General features: G+C 43.2%; 2 protein-coding genes across 5 annotated transcripts; both read right to left on the reverse strand.

Annotated features, from left to right (window-relative positions):
• Positions 1 to 7890: 7890 nt before the first annotated feature.
• Positions 7891 to 12655, reverse strand: LOC123516132 (glutamate receptor ionotropic, delta-1-like). Its single transcript, XM_045275239.1, has 9 exons — positions 12579 to 12655; positions 11880 to 12023; positions 11684 to 11774; positions 11250 to 11547; positions 10787 to 11007; positions 10348 to 10528; positions 10038 to 10137; positions 9323 to 9452; positions 7891 to 9044 (listed from the first exon to the last, which is right to left on the reverse strand). The coding sequence occupies exons 1-9, from the start codon at positions 12653 to 12655 to the stop codon at positions 8847 to 8849; spliced, it is 1440 nt and encodes a 479-aa protein (XP_045131174.1). The 3' UTR covers positions 7891 to 8846.
• A 1659-nt stretch (positions 12656 to 14314) lies between these two features.
• LOC123516307 (glutamate receptor ionotropic, delta-1-like) lies at positions 14315 to 21747 on the reverse strand. 4 transcript variants are annotated; one of them, XR_006678158.1, is made up of 10 exons: positions 21672 to 21747; positions 19606 to 19692; positions 19349 to 19492; positions 19130 to 19214; positions 18649 to 18946; positions 18234 to 18457; positions 17762 to 17943; positions 17305 to 17404; positions 15098 to 15227; positions 14315 to 14872 (listed from the first exon to the last, which is right to left on the reverse strand). XR_006678158.1 is itself a non-coding variant. In XM_045275583.1 (8 exons), exons 2-7 carry the CDS (start codon positions 19680 to 19682, stop codon positions 17779 to 17781), a joined length of 999 nt encoding a protein of 332 aa, XP_045131518.1. In that variant the 5' UTR covers positions 19683 to 19692; positions 21672 to 21747; the 3' UTR covers positions 17215 to 17404; positions 17762 to 17778. The 4 variants fall into 4 exon arrangements, 1 of the variants encoding a protein (XP_045131518.1); XR_006678156.1 differs by having other exon boundaries at positions 19130 to 19220; XR_006678157.1 differs by lacking the exon at positions 17305 to 17404 and having other exon boundaries at positions 19130 to 19220.
• Positions 21748 to 21972: the final 225 nt, after the last annotated feature.

Below are 21972 nucleotides of genomic sequence, written 5' to 3' on the forward strand. Positions count from 1 at the left end.
TCTCTCTCTCTCTCTCTCTCTGTGTGTGTGTGTGTGTGTGTGTGTGTGTGTGTGTGTGTGTGTGTGTGTTCAGTGCTCAGCCAAGTTTAATGTTCAAGAAGCAAAATGCGAGTGTAAAAGTTGTTGTGAAATACAGAAGGGCTACTCACAATCATGGTTTGGGGAGTAGTACCTGAAAGAACGAGGCAAGTCATTAAGAACTCTTGAAAACTTCCTGTAAAGAATAAAGAGGCAAGGGGAGGCAGGGGAGGCAGGGGAGGCGGATGAAAAAGGGAGACATAGTCGGGGAGGGACGCTACGGCAATTATAACTTTGAGGATGACAAAAAAACCATCACACGAAAAGATACGTTACTAAGGGGATGCACAAACAAACCATTTGCAATATTAACATGTGAAATATTAGGCAAAGATATATTAGCTCCAAGTTCTTTCCATCGAAGAGGAGGAGGAGGAGGAGGAGGAGGAGGAGGAGGAGGAGGAGGAGGAGGAGGAGGAGGAGGAGAGGAGGAGGAGGAGGAGGAGGAGGAGGAGGAGGAGGAGGAGGAGGTAGAACAACCAACCCAACACAGTGACTCCTACAATACCCCCACCTCCCCACAGGCCCAGACTGGCCCTACCACCGAGCTCCCACGGTCTCAACCCCCGTAGGTCATCCCTTGTAGTGTGTGGCTGGAGGGCTAGGCAAGAGTAATGGGAGGAGGAGGTTGGCTTATCGTCCTTTGGGCCTCCTCCTTCAGGCAGTTCCCCGCCAAGAATCCAAAAATGAAACATGAACCTTGTGAGTCATAAAAGACTACGCGGCTCCCAGGCGAGGCTCATTCACTGCCAGGAGCCGTCTGCTACAGCCTCACTCGCCCTAAATATGCACGAATTTTGCTGCTCTGGCTTCAAATAAAAGAATAATGGAAAACGTAGCACTCGAGCATAGCAGCTTGTATTGTTAGTGAGGGATCGGGACTGAACCTAACATGAAAATTCCTTGTTGCTTCACGCTCAGGTGATCCTTCGAGAGGCGGACAGTGGCTGATGTGCAGAGGTGTTTATGAGGCACTACTGCTGTTACCTTTTCTTTTCTCTTGAGAGGTGAATTGCACCAAGGCAGCACGGAACACCTCCCAGGCACCACATTTCCTGCCTCTCGTGGCACATCAAGCAAGATACGAGCGAGATTTCGTCCCATTAGCAAGCAAATACACCTTCCCTTTCGATCCGGCTGGTTATCATGGTTAATTATGCTAACGAGTTCATTAGCATCATCTAATCGCCTCTCAGAACTTCAGTCTCGCCGGGAAGAAACTACTCGCAGCCAAGTGTGTGTGTGTGTGTGTGTGTGTGTGTGTGTGTGTGTGACCAGGCACACACCACACACCGGGACAACAAGGTCACAACTCCTCGATTTACATCCCGTACCTACTCACTGCTAGGTGAACAGGGGCTACACGTGAAAGGAGACACACCCAAATATCTCCACCCGGCCGGGGAATCGAACCTCATCTGTGTATTTGTGTCATGTGTGTGTGTGTGTGTGTGTGTGTGTGTGTGTCCCTGCCTACCTATCGATATTTGGACCTATCGATGAACAGTAAATTAATGAAGCTTAATCAGCCTCATTAGCGGGTCCCCTACTCTGTGATGATTTAGAAAGGGCTGACGAAGATATGTAAGGATGCTGGTTGTGGTGGTGACGGTGGTGGTGCTAAATGACGATAATAGTAGTGGTACAGATGGTGGTGATGGTGTACTAGTTGGTGATGGTGGTGTAAATGGTGGTAGCCGTAATGCAGTACCACACAAAAAATACACAAGCATTCAGCCACACTTAACCTTCAGTGTTCGCCTCTGAGCTGCCTGCCACGTGACTACCATGACGAGGAGAAAAGTAATCAAGAGAATGTGACACAAATACTGACAGAGCGAAACGTGGGAATAGGAAGGGTTTTTTTTTTTCTATGGTCGCCGAGAGAAAGGAGTGAGTGACATGAGGGTGATTTAGACGAGAGGAGCTTTCCGGTGCGCCTTTTAGGTTCCGAGGGCCATGTCAAGAATCTTAGGTGACTCATAGCCCTACACTATACAGACCAAGGAAGTTGAGGACCTCCCCCTGCCCCCACCTCCACTTGTTGCCCCTGCCATCCCCCGCCACCCCCATTATCCAATAAGAGGAAAGAAATAGAAAGAAATAGAAACAGGGAAGACAAAAGGTAAGAAGGGGCGTTGCAGGGATTGCCGAGGCGAAGGTTGTACTTCTGACCAACAACTGAACTGGTCCGAGCCGTCCCCTGCGTCTTACGGCCTTCATGTTGCGGCGCCAAAACCAATCAATCCGTTAATTAATCCGTTCCGTGTCCTGCCCTGAGCCACTGTCCTATTAATTTTTGCCAGACTCGCTGCCCCTGCTCCTATGATGATCTTGCTGTCCCTGCCCTCTGCCACAACCCTGCCAACTTTTGCTGCCACTTGTTGCGCATGCCACTCTCCCCCGCCATGCCGCGTGCCACCATACCCTGCCTTACTCTGTCACTCCGCCTGTCCTCTATCACCCCATCCCTGCCACTCGCCGCAACACTAGCCAGGCGGTAGTAAATTATCTACGCACTCTGGGCCATGCTACAGTGTGTGTGTATGTGTGTGTGTGTGTGTGTGTGTGTGTGTGTGTGTGTGTGTGTGTGTGTGTGTGTGTGTGTGTGTGTGTGTGTGTGTGTGTGTGTGTGTGTGTGTGTGTGTGTGTGTGTGTGTGTAACATCTGGTGAGGCATCCAAGGACAAGACGTGATTCACGCTCCCAGATGAACACACGATGGTCGGTGTCAGATGGCGGCAGCGCCGGAGGAGGAGGAGGAGGTGGTGATGATGGTGGTGGTGGTGGTGGTGGTGGTGTAAGAGATAGGTATAAGAATGGATGGTTTGATAGTGATGGTTGGTGTAAATGGTTATGGCGGTGGTGTGGTGATGGTTGAAGGTGGTGGTAATAATAATGGCTGTCGCGCTGGTAACGATAAGTGTGGTGTCTCCAGGCTCGCGGCCAAGAGTCACACACGTAAAGAAAGACCTTCGTTGTCAGCAGGTGTGTGATGAACACAAATACCTCACTCCGTGTACAGTCCGCCACCATTACAAGAAAGACACATACGTGGTGCGTGGTGAGTAGTTTTTCGGCAGTTAACGCCACCATAGAATGCTAAACAAAAACAAAGTATCTCACATCCTCATTTCTTCACCTTGATTTTTTTATTGAATTTCAATAAGAAAATCATTTAGTGGTCCCACTGAAGTACCATGACCATCACACAGACATGACAATTTCCTCTTCTTCCTTCCTTTTAAGACATGGAAGCTGAAAAGAATAAGACTAAGGAAAGAAACAGGAAGAAATCGGCCAGTGTCCCTGTCCAACGAGTTCGTGAAAACGTAACATGACTACAGAACTTGGGCTCTCTTGATACTTTTCCTTTGAAAAAAAAAGTCCACGCCTCTGCAGAATGAAGAATAGAGACAGACTGCTGAGTTCAGGTCACAGGGACACTTTTCTTGGCAAAATTTTGCCAGTAAAAATATATGATCACGGCGATGTTAAGAGAATGTGAATATTCGTCCTAGTCTTGTACACTGAACTCCTGCTCCTTTTGTCCCCAAGTTGCTGCATAAACCACTCTTGTTTGCTCCTTGCTATACTATACTGCCTCTATCAGTCTATATTACAGATATTCAGTACAAAACGCAGACATGTTTTTCATTATACATCCTTTAGTACCATGTGAAATTCTGAATATAGAAATAATCTCCATCTAAGCCGATACTTTGGCGATCGTACCCTGCCGTCCCGACACGCCTTGAGGCCATTAGAATAACACTCCTGGACAGGTTGCATTTCCACCAGGAGTGCCCACCAATCACCTGCACCCCGATGACTCCGTCCAGACCACCTGCTGCCGACGTGTTCAATTTCAGTCTCCAGGTCGAGGAGCCACAACTAGCACCACCACCACCACCACTACCATCTCCGCCGCCGCCGCCGCTATCATCGCCAACACCGCAGCGCCCGAGGACCCGGGACAGCTGATTGGGATTGTACGAGCTAACGAAAATTATTGTATTTTGATACTTTTATTTGTGTGTGTGTGTGTGTGTGTGTGTGTGTGTGTGTGTGTGTGTGTGTGTGTGTGTGTGTGTGTTAAAAATGGTGAAGATTTATCAGCCAACACAACATTATCAGCAAGCTCAGGAATTAGTGTGGTGACCACGCAGACTGCATCTGGCAGCATTTTTCCCCTACTTTTCTTTTTTAATTCATCTTTGTAATATGAACTGAACTTGTGTCTGAATATCCTTTATCATCATCACTGCCACTTACCATGAAAAAATCCATTAAATACAAATAAAAAAAGATTTCCATCGAAATTTCAAAGATTCTTGTGTGATGAATGTCAGATCTCTTTCTATTACTGTGTCCCATGGTGGTGAATGATGTGATGTCAGCTGATGATGGTAACCTGGCGGAGCGGCACGTCTGTACTCTCTCTCTCTCTCTCTCTCTCTCTCTCTCTCTCTCTCTCTGTGTGTGTGTGTGTAATTCACCTCGGTCACCTGCTGGTCACCCAGCCAGTCTTCCCCAATACGGAGCGAGCTCAGAGCTCATAGACCAACCTTCGGGTAGGACTGAGACCACATCAACACACAACACACACCGGGAAAGCGAGGCCACAAACCCTCGAGTTACATCCCGTACTTATTTACTGCTAGGTGAACAGAGGCTACACATTAAGAGGCTTGCCCATTTGTGTGTGTGTGTGTGTGTGTGTGTGTGTGTGTGTGTGTGTGTGTGTGTGTGTGTGTGTGTGTGTGTGTGTGTCTGCTACTGCAACTGCTGATCCTACTATAGCAGCAGCAGCAGCAGCAGCAGCAGCAGCAGTAGTAGTAGTAGTAGTAGTAGTAGTAGTAGTAGTAGTAGTAGTAGTAGTAGCGGTGGTGGTAGTGAAAGTGGTGGTGATGGTGGTCACAGATTATTTACACATAATCTTGAAAAACTGCAAAATTAACACATTTAAACACTCGCCACATTTACCAAATCTCCACCAGACCAGCACACATCTTGTAAATGGCTAAAAATACTCCTAATATTGCTAATCATGGTATTAATCGCAGAATATAAGGGGAAACTAAACTAAATAATGTCCTGTTCTGTCGCCTCGCGAATGTTACAGAAAACAAGCAGTGGAAGGATAGACTTAACTAAATATTGTCCTTCTCCTATTTTGCCTTATAAAAATTGCATAGAAAAGAAGTATCGAAGAGGAACCTAAACTAAAATAAATCTCTTATTCTGCCTTGTAAATATTGCAAAGAAAGACAGTATTGAAGAGGGAAACTAGAATATATATTTTTCACCACGGTTTCTCTTCCCTTCCTTCTCCATTTCCTCCTATTTTCTCACTCTTCCTCCTCCTAGCTACAAGGCAAATCATGCAGTAACAATAAGAAAATCAATAATGATAACAACAGTAGATGCAAGCAGTGACAGACTAAGCCCACCCATGTTCCTCGACTTCTCGCACACACACACACACACACACACACACACACACACACACTTATCCACCAAATGCTGCTTATCTATGCACACATCATCCCTGTAATGCGTTAATATTTACTATCGGTCCTTGTCAGTAGCGCATGACACGACTACATGTTGTGATAGTATACTCACTGTGCTTTTCGCTGATGAAGTTTTTTTCGGCCTAAAAATGGTCTGTTTTGGCCTTCCCCACCAGTAACCCCCGCTTCCCCACAGCGTCCCAAGCTTGCTGTTCTTGGGGAGGGGGGTTGGTGATGATTGAGAGGAAGGACTTGTGGTAAATATCTAGAACAAGTCCCTCCTCCCTATCATCACCACAAATCCCGCAGGACCCACAATGCCCTACTAATGTAAACAGACACAAGAAGAAGAGGAGGAAGACCTGGAAATACGACTCGCTGGACTCTTGTTTCTGACGCGATTCTGAGTTTTCCAATGCTTGCGTCGAAAAAAAAAGTGAAGTAAAGTGATTATTAACACTACATGTAATAGTTTTATGAGCTACTAAGAAGGACCGATTCTAGACATTAAGGGGACTTGTACATTTTCTACCCATTAATAAGCTCGTTACACCTTGGAACGATGCTAATGACGAGAAATATTGACGAGAAGACACAGTAGATGGCAGGAGGGTGTCGGTTTGATGACATCACTCAGATATAAACACTTTTCACACCGTTACCTCATTACTAGTATTGAAAAATGACTGATTTTGAAGTTATATCAATAAAAATACTTCACTGCGTTCACCTATACACACACATATACTATTGTCTCGTTCTGAAGCAAAATACGAGTGATCGGATCTTCACGGAGGCCGCCACCTTCGGGTTCCGCTAACTTGTTTCAGTACTTTATTACATTTCTTAACACTATCACAGAATTATCACAAAAACAACACTATCAAGCACACTGTCTATTAGAGGAAGAAATTGTGCACACAACACTAGCTGGACAATTGGTGGGAGGGTTACTTACCAATATTACAGCGCTGTTGGACGTCCTGAGCAGCTCCCAGTCGTCCCAGCCAGGCACCAAGATTGCACCAGCACACACACACAGACTGCCACGGCCCGTGTCACCATTCCGTTCAGCAGAAATCCATGTTGAATATAATGAGGCAGCACACTGACAATATCCACAAAGCACTTGCACTCGTTCAGCTTCTAATGACATACTGCTACACCAATACAAAATGAAATATAGCAAAACATAAACATGTGAAGCTAAATTATAAGCCATTATCATTGTAACGGTCAATGTATTCACTTGTATATAAAGAAGTTTTGTAGAAGGAAAACACATAAGCGCTGGAGAGGAAGTAATAACAAAAACAGTCGTCCAACAGTGGAGGCGCTGTTGGAAAAAAGAGGAGGAGGAATAGGAGAAGGGAATAGTGGAAGGAATCGTGGAAGAAATCAGAGAAGAAATACTGATTAAAAGTGTGTGTGTGTGTGTGTGTGTGTGTGTGTGTGTGTGTGTGTGTGTGTGTGTGTGTGTGTGTGTAAGTTGGAGGAGCGCCGACGAGGACAGCAAGAAAGTAGGACAGGAGAATACAACAAAAAATGGAGCTGACAGGAAATTGGTGAGACCTAAGGAAAAAATCAGCAAACTTATGAATATGTTGAGTGAGTATCTTGTAGGAAATGACGAATTGGTGGGAAATGATATGGAAGGGATTGATTCAATTAAGGAGATAATGGAAAAAGTACTGCAAAGGAGAGGACTGTAAACACACTTAAATCTATTTCATGAAATCTCAATGGCCTTTCTGCACAAGCGACTGATTTGCACCGTTATGTGCTTCATAATGATGAATGACAACATTGTTGGTATGACTGAACAAATTATATGGATGTTACAGAATGGAGTAGAGGAACAGATATAAGGAAAATGCAAGGGTTTTGTTCCATGACGATGATTCATGATGAGATTGTTTAGTGATAATTTGTCTAGGATTGATTTATTTGTTTATGGAGACTGTCTTTGTCTTGGTAAATCTTACTTGTATTTTTGACGAGTTTTAATGCATTTTGATCATTTATATTAGTAGGCACGGAATACTGCACCTTCATTGTAACTGTACTAGGATTTCTTTCATGAATTGTTTATTAGTAATAATGAATGATGTAGTACTGGGTGAAATTAGATATCTACTTCATCCATTTGTCTGTAAACTGACAATAGAATAATCTCTCTCTCTCTCTCTCTCTCTCTCTCTCTCTCTCTCTCTCTCTCTCTCTCTCTCTCTCTCACACACACACACACACACACACACACACATATAGATAGATAGATAGATAGATAGCTACTTTATTGACAACAGTTTGTCACTTCATACAATATAACATTAATATGAAATAACTTATAATGGTGGAAGTCACGAAAGCTCAGTGAATTAAAGTAATCATGTGTCCTTCATTATCTCCTTACTCCAGCAATGAAGAAGTCACCTCACAAGAATTTCACAAGTTGTCAGATGTTGCTATTGATTATGTACATGACTGACAGCAGCAGCCAGCCAATGAGAGGTGTTTCCTTCCTCACCAGTGTGTCGTGGACCAGTGGAATTGTTCTCTGCCTCTTTCTAGCTAACCAATGGACTACTGCACTCCTCGACATTGCCCCGCCCACGCCAAAGCCTCCACCTCTTCGGGAAAATATGGTATAATGAATTAAAGGATTCTCTACCACAAAAAATATATAATTCTAAAATGTTTACCATGAATAAAGACAAATTATTTATATCCTGTCTGATTTGCATCTTTCGTTCACGTGATTTAGAGTGTAAGTAGGTAATCTGTTTCATTGTTTCATTAGTAGGAGGAGGCAGTACACACCTGCCGAAATGATTATTACTCCCAGTGAGGTCTAATAGCACTGATTCAGCGGTGCTATGCATTTATCATTAAACCAGCTGTGACCTCACTGAGCGTTTCCCTTTGTGTCTCACAACACAAGGGGACAGCCACACACAAAACTACATGCATCTATCAACACATACATTTTTCATGCAAAATTTAAGACTTCCAAAAAAAAAAAAATTCTCTAAGACCATCCTTAGAGTCCCCTTCCAACTATATTTTCATTTAACTTCTTTAAGGACCGGTATGTCAGTGGACCTTTTTTGTTAATCAATTTATTTTTTTGTCCTTGGCCGGATATCCCTCCTAAATAAGAAAAGAAAAACTAAATCTTAAGTCAGCGTTACGATCAGTTTCAAGGGCTGCTTGTACTAAGAAATTAAGATCTAAATTGTGTCATGATATATCTTTACGTAATTTGACATCCTGCCATGTCATCATACTTCTCACCGCCATGTTTTATGGCAACCTGCGAATATGGATAACGCGTGTTCTCGGCGGGTATCATGGAAGAGTGTCTGCAGTGACAGGTCCGGGCCCAGCACAGCTCGAGCAAGAAGGCCACCAAAGCCACCAGATGCCCCGTGCCCAACACCACCACTGCGCCCTGACCAAGACCAACACCACCACGGATTAGTCACACTGATTGGTACCATTGCTACTAGTATAGTAGTGTTAGTAGTAATAGTAGCAGCAGCAGTAGTAGTAGTAGTAGTAGTAGTAGTAGTAGTAGTAGTAGTAGTAGTAGTAGTAGTAGTAGCAGAAGTAGTAGTAGTGACAATAGTAATGATACCCGTTACAATGTACCCACAACTAAGCTTACTGTAAACATCGCGTCACAAGGTCACAAGGCAGCATGAGGCCGCTGCGTGGAGAATGCCTTACCCACAGGTTGGCGAGGGACAGCGGCGCCCTCACGAGTGTGATAGGCGGCGAGGAGCGGCAGGTGGTGATGGCGGGAATCTCGCTCAGTAGCCAGTGTCCGTACACGCCAGACTCGATCAGAGAGCGGATCCTGCAAGGCAGTCGAGGTTGTCTCCAACGTCTCATGCTTCACCACTCTCCACTTTCTCATTTTGCTTTCCTATCTAAGGGAAACCAAAATGCTTATCATTGTGATAGTTTCTATAATTCATTCCGCATCTTTCCCAACCGTTGACTGACTCTCTGATTAACTGACTCACTATTTGCCACGTTGTCAGAGATGATGCTCGAAAGACTTTATCTGGGGCTAAATAAGTCAGTAACTTATCATTGTATATATAAAGCGATAATATACTCAACGATGCTACAGTAATATAGTTAATAAAATCCAGAAAATACTTAGAACAAAAAAAAGTACCCCCTATTCAGAGTTTAGTCAAACAACGCAGAACGGTATTTCTTTGTTCAGTAAGTTTCCAGTCTGACTTCTCGGCTTTCTACGACGCGGCAATGCTCTTCCAGGCTTCCGAGCTTTGAGAACACTCAAATATTGAGTTCGTACTGTGTTTGTGAGACTTTAACTGACACCGGTTGTAGTTATGTACTTATATTCACAACTGGTAAAAGTAATAAGTAGTAATCAGATTTTTCATACAATAAAAATGCATGTGATTACCTGTGTGTGATGGCCGGCACAACAGGACTGCCCTTCTGGCCAATCATGCAGTGGGTGGAAGTGAAGAAGGTCTGTCTGGCCTTGTAGAAGTCACATTTCCCTGAAGGACAAGAGGGACAAACTGCGAGTCATTTCTTTCCTCTATGAGCAAATTGGGAAAGGCAATGAGCATTATGGGACTCCTTTCAAACATGAAATATTTTGTAAATATCTTGGAAATCATAATATGAAGCTCCTTAGATCGATTGGTGACGCGAAGAGGCACTATTCTTTTAACACTACCGTCCTCCCACACCCGTTTATAACATACCAGTTAGAGTGAAGAGATCAGCCATAAACAGATCAGCAGAGAGACTGGTGGAGATGATAGCATGGTGCTGACGGCGGACCACTGTGTCCAGCGCGGCAGGGAAAGTGGCGGCATGTTGATACTTAACGCGACCCACGAACTGAAGCTCATGAAGTTCCCTCAGTTCACCAGTCTTCATTTTCTGCAAGTCAAAGTGGTGAGACTTCTCATTACAGAGTTATAACCCTGTGCTTCAGAATGAAAACACTAAGCATTTAAGACAGTAGTGAACCATTCAAACAAATACACTATACCGTGAATATCTGAGGCCCCCGTGTTACCCAAATAGATGATGCAACTCATGGTCATGATGATCAAACAGAAGAGGAAGAAGAGGAGAAGCTTTGTAAAACTGTATGACAAAAATGTGTCAAGCAAAAGGGGATCAGTGAAAATTTACTGAAATGGTGTCAGTGACGATAGTATTTGGTTCCATTATGACAGACACGGAGGGATCATCAAGTAGGTTCCTGAGTGTCTGGATGGGTAGAGGGATGTGCCGCACCGCCAGCAGGGAGGTGAGAGTGCCTGTGTAGCTCCAGTACACCACGGCTGCCACCACCATCCACGATCCTAACACAGTACGAGCTTTTATTGTGCCCAACAGTGACTTCGTTACATCTGAAAAAATGGAAGAGTTTGAAAAGATGGCCTTCATGAGGTATAGAAAAGACACAGTGAGAGGAAAATTGGGAAATTGTTCACATGGTAAGAAAACATTTCCATTGATTGTGTGTATTGCATGAATTAACATTTCCGGTGAGCAGGGCATATCACTGCTAATATAGAACGGCATATCAGCTGTTATGTGGTAGATTTTTACAAGTTTTTAATATGTCAACAATTTGCTGACTCAAATTTACCTTGATTAAGAAAGACACGTACATTCTCCAGTAGCAGTTCTATAGACCAGTCCAGGAGAGTAACAACCTTGGGGCGGCGACTCACCATCCCCAGCATCAGCCACACCACCGCCAGGACGCCTGCCAGCGCCGCCCACACTGAGTCCGTCAGAGGATACAGGAAACCCCAGGGGTCAATTTCTGGCTCACCTTTCTTCGCCAGAATGGCTCGGTCATCGAAATAAAATGAATCAGTGAAGTCCACCACTCTGCTCCTACTCAGCTTGATGCCGAATGGACCCAGCGCTATGTCTGCCTCCTGAAAGCAGTGGAATGGCTCCGCTATCAACTTTAACTTCAGAGCATGAAGTTTAAAGCAGTCAAGATAGGGAAAAATTATCTTTTTAGTATTGTAACTGACACTACAGTGTATTTAAATAATCACGAATGCTTACATTTTGAACTACTTGGCCCACCATGCCTGTCCATGTGCCATTAGGACGTTCGGCTCCCCAAGATCCATCTTGGGGTGTTATTATGCTGTACCTGAAGATATAGAGAAAATGTTACGTCACCTCAATGACAAGAATTAGACCAATACTACTCTCAAGGTTTATGATTAAAAGAACATTTATCATTAATTCTCCTCACGTGAAGTTAAGCGTCCGAGACAACACTTGCATCACGTTTCCCATGGCTCCCGAGACTGTAAGCACACCGTCAGTACCTCGGGACACCGTTATATGTGGCGGCCAGTGTACTGCCGCTGCCACCACTGCCGGACTACTTGGAAACCTGTGGAGAACATAGCTGGGCGCGAAAACGAAAGAAAAAAAATCACAATAATTGATAAATCGATAATGATAACCTTATCAGCGATGATCGATAGTCGATTACTGCCAATATTTTTATCTCCGGGTACCGATGACCGATAAATCGATAAATCCAAATTTCACTACTATCGATAACGATATCTATATTCAAAGTAAAATAAGAGATAAATACAAATCTTCAATTTTATCTTTACCTCAAAAAAATAAATAGAAAATATTAGAAAAACTTTAAGTTCAATGTTTATCCTGCCTCTTCACTAATGAAAAGTTCAAATTGAATCTCCTCCCAGAGATGTTGACCAATTACAAGCTTATTTGTTTTCGTGGGAAAATAAACATATTATGAAAAGAACTGTAACTGATATCATTATCACGATAAATCATCACGTGGTGAAGAACATATTCTTTTCGATCCTTCGGTGATGTCCTTATGCCCGAGGCCTTGAGCTAAGACAACGATATTAGAAAGAAGTAAAGATAACACGCAAATAGAGACGTATATACACAAATGTGTTACCTGAAAGAGGCTGGATTCTGCGTCAGGTCCCACACCACCTCAGGGTCAGCCAGGACCTCTTGAAGCGACTGCATCATTTCCAGATCACCTCCAAGAAAAAGTTTAATGAAAGAAACATTAACACACATTACTCACGCACCTCTATAATGTTTAACCTAAGCTTACACCTCTTGGTTCTCCACATCAACAAACACACTGAGGAATTCATTAGAGAGAGTACAAAAGCGGACAGTCAAAACAATCAGCGTCTATCTCCTGCAATTATTCCATTCTGATTCCAATCTCCTCCTCCTCTCCCTAAAGAAAGCCATCATGGACACTACAGGAATATGTATTCTCTCTACACAGGTCCTCACCACCGCCAATCCGCCACTGTTAACTCAACCACTAAAGACAAGCTTTTAATCAAGAACCCTCTTCCTCGACCACCACCCGTCGTTACAGCACTCGCACATAACACATGGGTGCCTCACTAGACCTCCCATAGCCAGGTAATTGGAAATGTTCGTCAGTACTAGAAAAGAGGAGCATCATTCTTTAAAAAGGGCACTGGGAATTTTTCCACTTGCCGCTAATCAACGCTTCCATTTTTTGCGCTGCGATTCAGTATGCATGGGAGAGGCTCGGGCAATCCATCTTTTAGGTCCTCCTGCCAGACGAATGCAGTGAGAGAATTGTGCTTTGCTCACAACGCTACGCGAGGAGTTGAGGATTGAAGTGTCTTGCCAAGATTGATTTGTTCATTTTTTTACAAAATTTGTTTACTTTGTGCCACTACACTGGACAGAATGGCTCTCTGGTATGCTCGCCTCGCAGCCTAAACATTATCCTGCCAACAACAACTTGTCTTGCAATCTTAGCGGGTGACCTAATATTATTACTTACTATAATCCAGTCTTGTCGTGGCTACAATGATTCATAATTTTATGCCTGTGTGTGAAAAAAAGTGAAAAGTCTTGGTCACTTAACGTTTCGTTAGCAAACACACGAGATCTCCTCATACATTCTCTTAATGGATGTGCACACCACATACAAAACGAAACATTGGAAAAGCACACAGGGTTTATTGCAGGCAAGACACTTAAACATTGAAATATGAAGTTAGGAGAAAAACACTGAAGTGTAAAGATTGCCGTGATAACATACCAAGACGATTTAATGGATGGTCTACATCACGCACCTTTGCTTTCACAAAGAACACAACACTATCCATCACTTCTTGACTCAAAATCTATAATTTGAACGAACCATCCATATACGTTAGATTCTCGTGAAACACGCACGCACTCATTCACGCTCACACACACACACACACACACACACACACACACACACACACACACCCATTAATTTTATCCAACTAATGTGAGATGGTGGTGCCGTCATACAAGATCCTTTAAGATGTTAAATTCTGACAGCCGCGCTTCTTCCATCCTCCGTGAATGGAGTCTGGAAGTAGTAGTCGCTGTATCAAAAATGTTTTTAGTAAGGAGAGCTGCAGGAAACTTAGTCAACACATCCAGCATGGTAAACATTATAAACATGGGGTTCCTTGACATTTCCCCTATTCATTTTTTCTTTTTAATTATCTCGAAGACGACTGCTGTTAGCATGCTATGGGTGTGACTTACTAAACTATATTTTCAATATTTTTTTCAAGAAGCCCTGTTAAATAATCTTTTCTATTTTTTCTAATATTATGCCAAAATATTGACCTTTTATAAAAAAACTAAGGAAATAAAACAAATTCTATTTATATCGTCATTCATAAAATTACAATGAAATTTATCAAGGAATCTATAATACATTCCCACACGATAAGAATCTCAACAAGGATGCAGTGAAGAGCATGTACTTTATGCAAATTATAACAAAAATAACTAAGGAACTCGGTGTTATTTCTCTACAGCTCAAACATTGTGATGACACGTGTAACTTGGCGACGACACGCGTGAAATGTGTGTTGATTGATATCATCTTGCAAACCTTAGCAACAATGCCATCACTGGGAGATAATGATGAGCATCAAATGTTATAGAGAGGTGGAAAAAGTTTTTTTTTTTTGACAATTATGAAAGGGTAAATTTCACATTCTAGGGCTTCAAGACACGAGATCCGGTATCAACATCCACAGTGTTTGTCACATTTGGATATGACCCTGAGAATGGATAGCGTGCGTCCTTGGCGGGTATCATGGAAGAGTGTCTGCAGTGACAGGTCCGGGCCCAGCACAGCTCGAGCAAGAAGGCCACCAAAGCCACCAGATGCCCCGTGCCCAACACCACCACTGCGCCCTGACCAAGACCAACACCACCACGGATTAGTCACACTGATTGGTACCATTGCTACTAGTATAGTAGTGTTAGTAGTAGTAGTAGTAGTAGTAGTAGTAGTAGTAGTAGTAGTAGTAGACAAAAGTAATGATACCCGTTACAATGTACCCACAACTAAGCTTACTGTAAACATCGCTTCACAAGGTCACAAGGCAGCATGAGGCCGCTGCGTGGAGAATGCCTTACCCACAGGTTGGCGAGGGACAGCGGCGCTCTCACGAGTGTGATAGGCGGCGAGGAGCGGCAGGTGGTGATGGCGGGAATCTCGCTCAGCAGCCAGTGTCCGTACAAGCCAGACTCGATCAGAGAGCGGATCCTGCAAGGCAGTCGAGTTACCTGAGGGCGCCCCGCACCCTCGTCCTAGTGGTGTCTCACCCGTGCTTGTCTCCAACGTCTCTGCTTCACCACTCTCCACTTCTCATTTTGCTTTCATAATTAGGGATACTCGACTAATTCTAATAAATCTTATTGGGATATGCCACTATGTAGTCATTCCACAACCCCTCACTGGAAGCGACTGTGTGACTATAACAATAGGGATCAACAGTATGACTGCCAGTTATATAACTTCACCCCTACAGAGGTCCATAATGGCCGAGTACCACTATTATATCCTAACTACTACTCATTTCACGGAGAGTGAGTCATTGTTTTTCGCAAATATCTTTCAAACTAATGATTTGATCGGAATGGTACTTTGACACTGTGTACCAGACACCTTCCGCTAATTTTTGGTCATACTAAGCAATGCCAAATGATGTTAGTAAAAGCGTTTACTCTTGAGATATACGGTGTTGCCGAGCTTCGCCAACCTATCCATACGAACGTCTACAATCCCCCATCCCATTCCTCCCTACGTTCCTCTCTCCCGCTGCTTCCCCCCTCCTCCTCCCACTCTCCGTTCGATTGTGTACGTTAGTTCTGGCGACTCATGTGACTTCGGCTTTAAATGTCCAGAGTAAACGCTTTTACTAACACAATTTGGGAATGCTTAGTATGACCAAAAATTAGCGGAAGGTGTCTTGTACACAGTGTCAAAGTACCATTCCGATCAATTCATTAGTTTGAAAGATATTCGCGAAAAACAATGACTCACTCTCCGTGAAATGCGTAGTAAATACAAAGAAAAAGAATACGGGACGATAATATTCTCATTACTTGTAATAAGTAACACTTACAAACCTCTTCAACAAAAGGTATTCCTATTCATAATAATTCAATCAGACCGTCTTTTCAGAGACGACTAACTCCTCAGGAAGTCAATAGATCACGCAGGAATGCCACAGAACACCTGCCTTCAGATCTTTCAAAGATTTCTGATTGTGGAAGAGAAAACTCAGTAGTGTTCATGCCTCAAAAACTCAATTCCTCTATCTATCAACTCGACACAACCTTCCAGACAACTACACTGAATATCCTCGGCCTGTTCTTTACTCATAATCTAAACTGGAAACTTCACGTCACATCTAACCTCTTGCTAAAACAGCTATGAAGTTAGGCGTTCTGAGGCGTCTCCGCCAGTTTTCTCATCCCCCCCCCCTAAACTGCTAACTCTGTACAAGAAAATCATCCGCCCATGTATGGAGTACTCTTCGCTTGTATGGCGGAGTTTCTCTCACACATTTCTGTTAGATAGGGTGGAATCAAAAGTTTTTCGTCTTAACTCCCTTCCTCTGACTGACTCTCTCACCGCCGAAATGTTGCACCTCTTGCTATCTTCTACTGCTATTTCCATGCTAACTGCTCTACTGATTTTGCTAACTGCATACCTTCCCTCCTGCTGCCTCGCTGCACAAGGCTTTCTTCTTCCTCTCACCCCAATTATGTCCCCCTCCCTAATGCAAGAGTTAACTCTCAATCATTCATATCTTTAACTGATAAACTCTGGAACTCCTTACCTGTGTCTGTATTTCCAATTTCCAATGACTTGTCTTCCTTTAAGAGGGGGTCTCAAGACATTTATCCCTATCTTTTAGCTAAATGTATCGGATCTCTATGGATACTAGCCATTAAGTGAGCCTTTTTTACTTTTTTTTTTTCATTTTTGTCCTCGGCCAGTCTTGTATAAAAAAAAAAAGACCGCACAATCAATGTGTTATGTCAGACACATGGCATATCTAACTACAATCAGGTTGTTAGTGCTGAGTCAATAAGGATCTTCAAAAAGAAGCTTACATAAATTTATGGTTGGTGATGATAAGCAGAGACAGTTATGTTTCACAGAGGGACTGACACGTGTAGGTCTGATGGCTTTTTGCAGCTTCTCTTACCTTCGTAAGTTCTTATGAAATAAAACAAACTTAGAATTTCTTTCTATTCTTTTTCTTTGAATTACTTACTAACCATATTCCCCATACATGGTGACTTCATGCATAGTGTGTATGTCTGACTACCTGTGTGTTATGGCTGGAACGATGGGGCTGCCCTTCTGGCCAATCATGCAGTATGTGGAGGTGAAAAAGGTTTGTCTCGCCTTGTAGAAGTCACATCTCCCTGCAGAATTATACGGTGTATAATTACTGAGAGTTTTTCTTTCACTGATTGTATTTACATCCATAAACAAGGTTACTTTTTAATGAAAATTTTTTCATTCGTTCTCTCATATGCTTTGATAATATAAACCCCCTAATCATTGACGTTTTTCAGCAGGTATTGTTAGTCACTTCACTATAAAGCAGGTACAGGTAATTGGGTAGCTACACGTTACGACCATTCAGCCTTTTCTCTCCTCTGTCCCGATAGCGTCATATTTAGACTAGACTGTGCAACTTTATTTAATTTACCTGATAGGAAGATACCTTCAATAAGTACACAGTGTACACTTATATACCAATATCTACAGTTGCTTACCTGTTTGAGTGAAGAGGTTAGCCATGTGGAGATCGCCAGAGAGACTGGTGGAGATGACGACGTGCCGGTGGCGGCGGACCACGGTGTTCCAGCGCGGCAGGGAAGGTGCTGGCGTGTTGATACTTCACGCGACCCTTAAACTGAAGCTCATGGAGTTCCCGCAGCTCACCAGTCTTCATTTTCTGCGAACGAAAACAATCAGTCTCCGTACGCAGAACAGTTAGTTATAAGTAATCTAAACAAGGTATCCAAGACTCTCATCCTTATGTCACACAGTGGTATCATAATATATTACTACTACTACTACTACTACTATTACTACTACGACGACGACGACAACGACGACTTGCTTGAAAGTGTTCTGATCAATCAATGAATCGATCAATTCATGATAATACTACGGTTATAAATTTTATCTGACTAAAAACTTCAAAGCGTCTAACTAAACAAGGATGGATCAATGAAACATTACGGAGATGGTGTCCGTGACAATGGTGTTTGGTTTCATTATAATAGTGATAGTGGGGTCGTCGATCAGGTCCCTGAGAGTCTGGATGGGTTGCGGTATGTGCCGCACCGCCAGCAGGGAAGTGAGGTTGCCCGAGTAGCCCCAATACACCACGGCAGCCCCCACCATCCACGACCCCAGCACAGTTCGAACTTTCAACGAGCCCAGCATCAATGAATCCTTTACGTCTGGCCAACCGGTAGGTTTTGAAGGGCGGGCACAATGGACCACACGAGAGGCAGAGGCAAATTAGGGAACACGTTACAAATGACGCTATTATTGTACATTCAATAATGCATAATACGAGTGATGTATTCTATATAGCTGATACATAAAAGACAAATTTCAGAATATGAACAATCTTCTAACTTAAGTTTACCTTGATTGAGAAAAACACGCATATTCTCCAGTAGCAGTTCTATAGACCAGTCCAGGAGAGTAACAACCTTGGGGCGACGACTGACTATCCCCAGCATCAAGCACACCACCGCCAGGACGCCTGCTAGCGCCGCCCACACCGAGTCCGTTAGAGGATACAGGAAACCCCAGGGGTCAATTTCTGGCTCACCTTTCTTCGCCAGAATGGCTCGGTCATCGAAGTAAAGTGATTCAGTGAAGTCCACCACTCTGCTCCTACTCAGCTTGATGCCGAATGGACCCAGCGCTATGTCTGCCTTCTGCAAACAAGGAATTGTCTTGGTCATTAATGTTTAATTGTAGATGGTCGAGAGAATATGGTGTAAATATGCGAAGATAAATTCAAATACGTTCTTATAGTGTAAATAGTTCAATATATTAGATGGATAGATTCTTTTCAGTCGGTGCTTGCCACAGTACGCCGAATACTTATAAATACTCGCCTTCTCCACTACTTGGCCCACCATCCCCGTCCAGGAGCCATTAGGTCGTTCTGATCCCCACGATTGATCTTCAGGTGTTATGACGCTGTACCTTGACACAGGTGAGAAATGGCACATTAGTGTCCACTCATGAAGCTCACCATCAGACATGTCAATAATAAATTCGGTGCTTTTCTTTCAGTGTTTCTAATAAATAAAACACTTATGAATTTTCCTCACGTGAAATTAAGCGTCTGCGAGAGCACTTGCATCACGTTGCCCATGGCTAAAGAGAGCGTTAGGACACCATCGGTCCCGGGGGTTACCATTATGTGTGGCGGCCAGTGAACCGCCGATGCCACCACCAACGGACTAATTGGGAACCTGTGAAGGAGGTGTTCATCTCGAACTGCCACAAAGTAATAATCATCACATGCAGCTAGAAGAACAAGAGAGTATCTTTATAGTATAGACAACAATACACAGTGGTTTGTTACCTGAAGGAGGCTGGATTCAGCTTTAAGCCTTGCAGCACCTCAGGGTCATCCAGGATCTCTTGCAGCGACTGCACCATTCTGTGTTCCCTGCAGGAAAAGCATTATGAGAAACCACAACAGCAATGTGTCGAGCAAAGCGCAACAGAGCGTGACTAGAAAACAATGGACGATGGTGTACGTATATACATGCACAGTCCCATCGTGGGAAACATAAGAGCAAGGTAAAATGAATACGAGAAAGTAGGTTCAGCAGCCCCCACCCACCCCACACCGCGCACCTCCACCGTGACGTCATAGTAAATCCAGAAGTGGAGAGATAGAAAATGTAATCTTTACAGAAAACCATCTATATATATGGTAAACTTTAAAATTATATCACGATGTTCACAGCTAATACTGAAATTGCTCAGTATCTCTTTCTTATCCTCAAATTATCAGTATCTGAGATATGACCGCCAGAGAAGTTAAAATTTTTTTCCATGCTATCACATTAGATAGATTATATTAATATGTCGAGTTATTAGATGGGATGACATTTCAATTTACATGTTGATCAGGTAGATGAGGAAGATAACATACTGTTGATACACAAGAACTAGCTGAATCGAAACCCAGTAGTGATGACACATGAAAGCATCACATGGTTTTTATTATATCACATTTTGGATCTGCGTGTATGTTTTCATCTCTCCTCAAGTGTGGCTTTTACATGTAGACCTTTATCTCCACCAAGCTATGTTATGTGTTAGCCGGAGTTCTTTAGTCTGTTTATTTGCAAAATACCTCTAAGAATTATGACCAGAATTGAATTAAAATTTCAGGAAACGTTGCTAATAAACAATCAAGTAATCGAGATTTCTATATGGATCCAGGAATTATCAAAGGATTTTGTTTTCATTGGGAGATAGGGTCATCTTTATATGTGTACTTATGAAAGAATATATGCTGGGTGGAAATCACAGTATGTGTGAATCCAAACATTTTGCCAGAATACTGTGCTATCTAAGTGCTGTTCTAGCTACATAATTTACATGTATATCAGTGTTATCCCTTACCCAGCTCACAATGACCATATGGATTGATAGATAGATAAAGATGCATAACTGCCTAGATTAAGTGATCCAGCCTTATTAAGAGAGAGAGAGAGAGAGCTCAACACACTGGTGTGTGTCAGAGTGACTGACAGCAGCCATCTCTCAGAACCTGCTCTCTAGATTTACTCTGACGTCATCATCCCCTTGCGTGGTGGAGACGTATACTGGCTCTCCCTCACCCCCCCCATGAAATTACCTTCTCCTATTCATTTTACCTTGCATAAGAGAAGGGTATGTTTAATGTACGTACAATAATCCATCCAGCGTAACATAACTGGCAACTCATATCAGTAAGCCTAGGGCCCTAGATCCTAGTGTCACCAGCATATGATCTTTTTTTTATTTATTTACTTGTAGATCATCAATTTTATGCGCACTTTACATTTAATTATTGTTAGTGAAAATGTACGCGAAGAATGCATTTATCATTTCGTTTCTTGGAGTGATTGGTTTGAAAGGCCTACTAACTTTAGCCTTGACTACCGTGGTGAAGCAGACGGGGTTGTTCTCATCTACTACACGTCCATGGATAGGGCTGGAGACGGGAAAGGGAAGAGAAACTCGAATAATATGGCTACGGGAGCGTAGTAGAAACACCTCCTGTTCAGCAACAGATGAATCTGTTCTCACTCTTCACAATTTTCAATGGTATGGAGTTGCTGGCCAAGAGAACCAGCCACACCACGTGAGTCATAATAGGATATCCGTATAAGTCACAGCAACATACGTCGGCCAAGCGCGACCGGGCCAATAAACTTCAATCTATTAGGGGAGCACTCCTCATCCGTGTTGGTGAATTAAGAACCAAGAAGGGCTGGTGACGATAGGCGTTTGTCGCACAGATGACAGTGGGCGTAAGGCAAGGAGGCCAATACGCCTATCCAAAGGGACTCTTGCATAAAAGCACTACGTCAAAAAATCACCACAAGAAACAAAAGAAAACAGAAATAGAATGGTATAGACAGCGCTTACCGAAATCAGGAGCGTGTGAGCTAGAAGGAGAGTGTGTGCTGAGTGACTCCTTTGCTATGAGCCTTGGTTGGGATTGTGACATGTCAGTACCGATCGAAGCAATTAGGGACTGGCTCGGAGCTTCGATCGAGGCAGAAAAAAAACTTACTTGTCTTACTCACATTCATTTACTGTTTCAAGATAATCATGCGCTATTCAGTAAGAGCATACAAACACCTGACAGCTTGAATTTTCCATCTGTGATAATATGAATGGTACGCAATTTGAGGCACGGCGACGATGTTTGTAGAAATAGAAATGT

Source organism: Portunus trituberculatus, chromosome 40 (assembly GCF_017591435.1).
Source record: "Portunus trituberculatus isolate SZX2019 chromosome 40, ASM1759143v1, whole genome shotgun sequence".
In the NCBI taxonomy this organism is placed as follows: domain Eukaryota; kingdom Metazoa; phylum Arthropoda; class Malacostraca; order Decapoda; family Portunidae; genus Portunus; species Portunus trituberculatus.